Here is a 7,615-nt window from a genome sequence, read left to right as displayed (position 1 = left end):
GAACCCGCCACCTTAGGTGTACGTGGCTGGCGCCCTAGCCCGTTGAGCTATAGGCGCCGAGCCCTCTTAGCATTTCTTAAGTTTTCTGCTTATTAAATGAAGTGCTGGATAGCTATTAAAATGCTTTGAAAACTATAAAATAAAAGCTCACAGAATATGCTGTAGAGATACCAACTATGTATTTAGTCAGTGTTTTAGGGAGGCATACTGAGTACCCTGAACCCCTAATTGCCCTTGTTCTTGGTTTGTAATTGGGAAAGCTGCCTAAATATGGCCACACTTGTGTTGTTTTTATGTTTTTCTTCAGTAGATGATTGATTTATATGTTTCTGAGTACTATAAACTAAGAATGTTAAAGGAAAACTGCCATTCTCCATAGTGTTCTATTAAGATAGTAACAGTTGAACAGTTACAAGCAGGAACTTTCTTGGGGCTCAGTTTCTAGTTTGACCACTGGGACGTGGGGCTTTCAGTTGTGGTTCCTCACATCAGGAATTTACTTCCTCTCTGTGGTTTGTGCAAACCCATCTCACCTTCCAGCACATGGTTTGATTCCTCATTTTAATGGAAGTTTTTCCCTCATTGGTATATTTAAAGCACAGTGTTTTGGACTGATAAAAAGAAAATTACAGTAAATAGTTTTTAAAAGTGGTGACTATAAAAATGTTTACTTGGCTAGCTAGTAAATTCCTGAGGTAGCAATTTGTGGAGTCCTTTTAATGGGTCTGTTAAGACATTGAGGAAATCTGCATACAGAGAGCAGGTACACGCTGTACTCTTATAATTGAAATAAGCCTGGTATAAAGGTAAGGCACAGATTGGTACAACATGTTGTTTCTAACATGTTGTTGCTTTTCATGACTATGTAATGACTCCAGGGACAGTATCATGAATCAGATAATGGGGCTGGCCTTCAGGCAGTCCTGATCCAATTTTTGCAATAAATGGGTAGCGTGTGATAATAAAAAAAACTATGCATAAAGGAGAGGAAGAAGTAATTGCATATCAGCTTTGTGGTGTTTGGAGGTGAGTCCCAGAAGTATGTACTTCCTTAATTAACAATGACAGACTTGGGCTCAAGGTACACTAGGCTGTTTTTAAGTGTTAAAAGTTAACCATGTAGAGGCGAAACTGTATTTTCAAGGGAAGAGTGATGGCTTGTACTCAGAACCCCTGAAGTCCTACTCTGGTGTGCCACTTTCCCACTATGGATTCCTAGGCATAGCTTCTTCATCTGTGAAATGGAACAGACATGTTATGACATGGAGTGAATGAATTAACACTACATTTTATCAAATCTCAGATAAAGTTAATTATAAGTCACACCTTTATGTTTATACCATTAAAAAGAAGAAATCCTGTCAGTTGGTTTCAAGTGTGAGATTCATCTGAAACTCAGAGATGCAATGGACAAACTGCATCTTAAAAATGAATAAAATACAGTGTATGTGAAAGTGCTTTGCTGTGTAATCCTCAGGAGTCATGTTTAATTTTTACTGTATGAGTCAGGGGAGTGGGGCAAAGTTATTAAGAACAAATAAATACCAGTGGGGAAGCACAGGGCAAACTGGATGAGAGAACAGTTAGCTACAAGGAGGAAGAGAAGAGGGTGATTTCTCTTGGTCTTAATTCTCAGAAAATTGCCTCTCACTGCCTCAGGCTTCTCACCTTGTTTAGTTTTCCAGATAGATGCCAGTGTGTCTATAGTTAAGGAATTCTTATTCCCAGAGAAAGTTGACTTTCTCCAGGTTGGTTTTGTGAAGACTCACCAAGTTACCTCCTGTGTTAAATGTCTGGAGTTTACTCTGATTTAGACTTCGTTGATGTCAACCTAGCAGGTTCTTGACATCCCTTTACTTTATTTTGTTCTTTAGCATAGACTTAAGGAAGGCTTTGGCCAGAGACTGAGCCCCGCTTGTAACAAAGGGATTTCAGCATTGTTTTCACAAAGGGACCTTTTGTTATTGAAAAAGAACTCAGTCCTGTTTGCAGTTCATTTTAGACTTCTCTGATCTCACTGAAGTTTTTTTTAGACTCAATATGTTTTGCTCTCACAGGAGTTTGGATAAGTTTTCTTTAAGTACTGTAGCTTCACTTAAAAAAAAAATGGTGGCATGGTTAACTTGTCTCTCTGCCTTCCCTTTGGTTCATTGAATACTTAGCCATAGATGAAGATTTTAAGAAAAGCTTATTTCTTAGTAAAACATTAGTAGTTGAGACTAATAGTATGTTCTAACAAAGAAAATATTCAAAATAAGATGTTTCCTGGATAACTAAGGCCATGCTAAAAACTAGGTGTAAAAATATAAGAAAGAACTTAGAGCTTCCTATAGTGCCAGAAAGTGAGGAAGTGGTAAAGGATCCTGCAGGCAATGTGAAGGAGCTCCCAGTGGACAAAACTAGAATCATTTGAATCACAAAATAAATTATGATGGTATTGGATTATAACCCAGATAATAAATATCCATGAGTACATAACTTTAAACATGACTGAATAAAATAAGTAAATAGAAGAGAAGGGACTAATCTACAGGAGAATTCTAAGTAATAAATGTAGAAGGAAATGAAAAATAGAAAATCACCATTAAAGCATCACAGTATTAGTTGCTGTAGGCAAGATGCACTGACAAATGCAAAAATGGGTATACCAAACTTTAAAGAGAAACTAGGTATTTGCATAGCCTCAGAGTATCTCCCCTAAATATTTACTAATTGTTGTAGTGTTTTTAACATGTCTGTACAAACTTTTTAGCACTCCTTCCCCCAGGAAGTACACCTTACTTCCCTTCCCTGTGGGTGTGCATTGGACTTTGTGCTGTGCTCTTGAAGAATAGAACACATGAAGGGAAGGTGGCAACTTTGCAGTGGCCAGAGCCACTTAGGCTGTGTGTTCAAAGTTCACCTCACCAGGAATAAGTCATGTTCCCTGATGTAATGCAAGGAGGAGGGCAGTCTACCCTGAAAGTGTACTAGATTCTTCCCAAGTATTTATATCCTTGGTCTAATCCTGAGAAAGATATAAGGTGACCCAGATTGAGGAACATTCAGAATAACCATCAAAGTTATGAAATACAAGGAAAGACTGAGACACTAACAGGAGACTGGGAGATACGGTGATTAAATGCAATGTTGGTAGTCTGGATTGAAACCTGGAAAAAGAAAAGGACTGTAGTGGAGAGATAGTAAAGTCCAAATAAAGTCTGAAGTTCAGTTAATGGTACTGTACTTATGTTATTGTCCTAGTTTTGATAAATGTACCATGGTATTGTAAGCTGTTAACATTAGTGGAAGCTGTGTGAAGGGTGCGTGGGAACTCTGTATTAACTTCTGTAGATTTGAGATTATTTATTGTTGTATTAAAAAGAAGTTAAGTAAACTGTCTGGTTTTGGCTGTGATGGGTCTGGACATTCATTAAGTAAAGAACAGAGCTCCTTGCTTTTCTGGTTCTCTTAGAACATTCCTTCCAGGTTACAGAAGACTTCTGGCAATTAACCCACTGGCCTTTTACCAGGTCTCCAGCAGATGACCTTTGATCTCTGTCATAGCAGTCCTCTTGAACTACATGTGTACCGCACCCTGAATTGCTTTAAAAGAAGCTGCTTACCTTAACTTGGCCCTGTCACCATTTTCCATTTTTGGTGGCAGCCCCACTCTTAATGATGCTCTTAATAAATCTCTGCTATTAATTCTACTTGGCTTTGTTCACTGTGACACCCTTCCACCTTTTGACATCTAACAAAAGCGTAACAATTTCTTACTCCAGATTGGTCATCAGCTTTATCTGTATCTGGAGTTATTATTTTATTAACCCTTGGTCCCATTTATATACAGACAAAAATATATTGGTTCACTAATTAAACTTGATTTTGGAGTATACAAGTTTTTAATATTATTTATCTCTCTTTCCAGGGGAGGTGCCTGCTGCAGAAGTTTCCTCATCTCTTGTGATCTTATCTGTGTGCAGTTTCATGATATTAATAGTGTTAATTGCAAACTGTGTATCCTGCTGTAAGGACCCAGAAATAGACTTTAAGGTGAGCACAGAGGGTAGGAACATTGAAAATCATCTTCTAATATGTTTATCAAAGAATGGCTGTATATCACAGTCCCTTGGGAGCAGGGTCAGCAAACTTTATTGATAATGGCCAGAGAGTAAATATTTTCTGCCATAGTGAATAGTAAATTCTGTGGGCCATACCATTTCTGTCACAGCAGCTCAACTCTCAGCTCTGTAATTGTAGCACTACATCAGTGATAGTAGGTACTGAGTTAACAATGGTCATGGTTTTGTGCCAATAAAACTTTTATTTACAAAATAGGTGGTTTGGCTTTGACTTACACTGTAGTTTGCTGATCCTGTTTTAGGGTATCATTGACAGTTAACCACTTATTTGTGGTGAATTTAAGTTTTTGCTAAGCTTTAAGGAATAAAGCATTATGATTGAATTTACTTGCCATAGATGTGTGAGGAAGAACAGGCTGGCTTTGTGGGTTTTTTCAAACTTTTGTAGGCTAGTGAATTTGTGGTTATTAAAATTACTGAGACAGAAGGATCCCTGAATGTACCTTGTGTATTAGGAAAGAACCTGGAAACCTCCACTTTCCTAAAGGGGGAGAAGAAATACTGCTGGTTGTAAAATCCTGGGGGGCGGGGGAGGCAAGAGGGGGGGATAGATGAGAAGGGCTGGTGGTGTAGCAGCCAATAAGTGGTATCTACCAGTAAACTAGCCAGGAAAACCTGCTATGAGCCTGCTAGCATGTATTAGGGCTTAGTAATTACTTGTTAAGAGGGAATATATGGGAAAATAACCCTGAAAGAATGCATGCATGCCTAGAAAATGGCCATGTACCTGAATTACAGCTGGCCTAGGAATCCTGAGGGCCGCTGGCTCAAGTTAGGAAGAAGAGAAAGTTATCTTCTGCCTAGAAGAACTTCTTTTGACTGGACATGGAGGCCTGATTTCCAGAGCCTCATACCTGTTTTGATAGTATAGGTTCTCTCTCTCTCTCTCTTTTTATGCAGTTTTTGGTCGGGGCTGGGTTTGAACCCGCCACCTCTGGTATATGGGACCGGCGCCCTACTCCTTTGAGCCACAGGCGCCGCCCATGTAGGTTCTCTCTTGCTTGAGTCTAGTGCAGTGGTTCTCAACCTTCCTAATGCCATGGCCCTTTAATACCATTCCTCATGTTGTGGAGACCCCCAACCATAAAATTATTTTCGTTGTTACTTCATAACTGTAATTTTGCTACTGTTAAGAATCCTAATGTAAATATCTGATATGCAGGATGTATTTTCATTGTTACAAAGGGGTCATGACAGCTCTGAGGAGACAGGAGATGGGCTGTTCTCCAGGCTCAGCAATGTCATTATGCATGCAGAAAGAAGGCTGAGGACCAAGGAAAGTGGCAGGAAAAGACTCACTAACATACCTCATTTTCTTTTGAAGATTTTGGCTCAGACCATTAGGGCTTTATTTACAGCATCAGTCCCTAGGCCTTAGAATCAGTACAGAATCTTCCTTGGGAACTTAATGACTACAGTATGGGAGGCAGTTATAGTAGGCTGTGTCCCCTTTCAGTCTTACTGAGGGACTTTGCACAGAAACCTGGCCATTTCAGGACAAAGATAAAGTCTGATCAGTGTTGCCGATAATGAAATCCAGTCTGTGTCTCACATTTCATGATACCTCATTCTTGCCTTAGATTGTTCTAAGCTTTTTGAATCTCAGTATCAAATGAAGGAAGTTTATTATGATGCAGATTTAAGGCAAGACCCAGAAATCTATATTGTTATTAAACTTCAACAGGTGATTCTGATGCAGTGTATTATAGGACCTTCTCTAGCTCTAGAATGTATGTGACTAAGTAAGAGTATCACCTGCTGTGATTTGTTGGTTTCCTTTAGACTTAGAGCTATGCAATTTTAGAGCTGATGATCCTGTGGCTGTCATTTTATGGACCCAGAAGCTACAGTGTGGTAAAATAAGTGACTTGCCAAGTTCATCCAGATAGCTGCTGGTGTAAGATAAAACAAGTGACCCTGATTTATCTTATTTTTTTCTTCTTATTATATTTTATTACTTCTCTCAATCTTTAAAATCATCTGCTAGAGTATCTAATGATATATTATGTTGCTGCAGAGTTTTCAGTGTATTACTCTTAAGTAGGAGTGATAGACAAAGTCTTTTTTTTTTTTTTTTGAGACAGAGTCTCTTTTGCCCTGGGTAGAGTACCGTGACAACATCATAGCTCACAGCAACCTCAAACTACTGGGTTCGAGCAATCCTCTTGCCTCAGTCTCCTGAGTAGTTGGTACTATAGGCGCTCACCACAACGCCCAGCTAGTTTTGGTTTTTTCTTTTTTTCCTCTATTTTTAGTAGAGATGGAGTCTCAAACTTGCACAGGCTGGTTTCAAACTCCTCTGAAAGCTTCCCAAAGTGCTTGGATTATAGGAGTAAGCCACCATGCCTGGCTAACAAAGCCTTTTTAATGAGATAACCTTTAAGAATGTCCAAAAAGTAAAATCAAAGAATATTTTTCAGCTTAGAAGTGAAGTTACAGTACCTTGTTTTTCTTGCTCCCTTCCCCCTTGATACAAATACCCATAATATTCTTTAATGCTGTGGTCCCCTGCCCCTGTGCCAGTTCCCAACTCCTGGGCCACAGACAGATCTGTGGCCTATCAGGAACAGGGCCACACAGCAGGAAGTGAGTGGTGATGACTGAGCAAAGCTTCATCTACATTTACAGCCATTCCACTCAAATCGTCACCTGAGCTCTGCCTGCTGTCAGGTCAGGGGTGGCATTAGATTCTCAAAGGAGCGTGAACCCTACTGTAAACTATGCTTACAAGGGGTCTAGGTTGCAGGCTCCTTACCAGAATCTAATGCCTGATGATCTGAGGTAGAGCTGAGACTGTGATGCTGGTGCTGAGGAACTGCTGCAAATACTGGATGGGACTGTCCAGTTTCAGGAGAATAGCTCAGGGCTTCTACTGATTCTGCATTTGATGAGTTGTAAATTGTTTCATTATATGTTACAGTGTAATAATAGAATTAAGTACACAATAAGCATAATGCTTTTGAATCTTCCGTAAGCCCCCCCGCCCCAAAAGTTATCTTCCATGAGACTGGTCCCTGGTGCCAAAAAGGTTGGGGACTGCTGCTTTAATGTGTTTGAGAACATTATGTAAGAATAATGTCTTCTCACATGCATATGTAAATGTAAATATTAATCAACTTTTTTTTTTTAAGAGACAGAGTCTCACTTTATCGCCCTAGGTGGAGTGTTGTGGAGTCACAGCTCACAGCAACCTCCAACTCCTGGGCTTAGGTGATTCTCTTCCCTCAGCCTCCCAAGTAGCTGGGACTACAGGTGCCTGCCACAATGCCTGGCTATTTTTTGTTGTAGTTTGGCTGGGGCTGGGTTTGAACCCGCCAACCTTGGTATATGGGGCCGGTGCCCTACTCACTGAGCCACAGGCACCACCCAATATTAATCGACTTTAAAAGAAATCTACTTTTTTTTTTTTTTTTGAGACAGAGCCTCAAGCTATCCCCCTGGGTAGAGTGCCATGGCATCACGCTCACAGCAACCTCCAACTCCTGGGCTCA

At 39.9% G+C, this 7,615-nt stretch overlaps 1 protein-coding gene across 1 annotated transcript in view; it reads left to right on the top strand.

The window, feature by feature from the left end:
- The window catches only part of LMTK2 (lemur tyrosine kinase 2), a 94,592-nt gene that overhangs the window by 23,658 nt on the left and 63,319 nt on the right, over nucleotides 1-7,615 (top strand). The window contains exon 2 of the mRNA XM_003798894.2: nucleotides 3,911-4,035. Within this exon, the coding sequence (XP_003798942.1) occupies nucleotides 3,911-4,035 (125 nt within the window). The remainder of the gene's footprint in view (nucleotides 1-3,910; nucleotides 4,036-7,615) is intronic.

The sequence above is a fragment of the Otolemur garnettii genome, unplaced genomic scaffold (genome assembly GCF_000181295.1).
Source record: "Otolemur garnettii isolate 467f Iridium unplaced genomic scaffold, OtoGar3 scaffold00142, whole genome shotgun sequence".
Taxonomy (NCBI): domain Eukaryota; kingdom Metazoa; phylum Chordata; class Mammalia; order Primates; family Galagidae; genus Otolemur; species Otolemur garnettii.
Note: the sequence above shows the minus strand (reverse complement) of the source record. Positions and strands in the feature narration are given on the sequence as shown.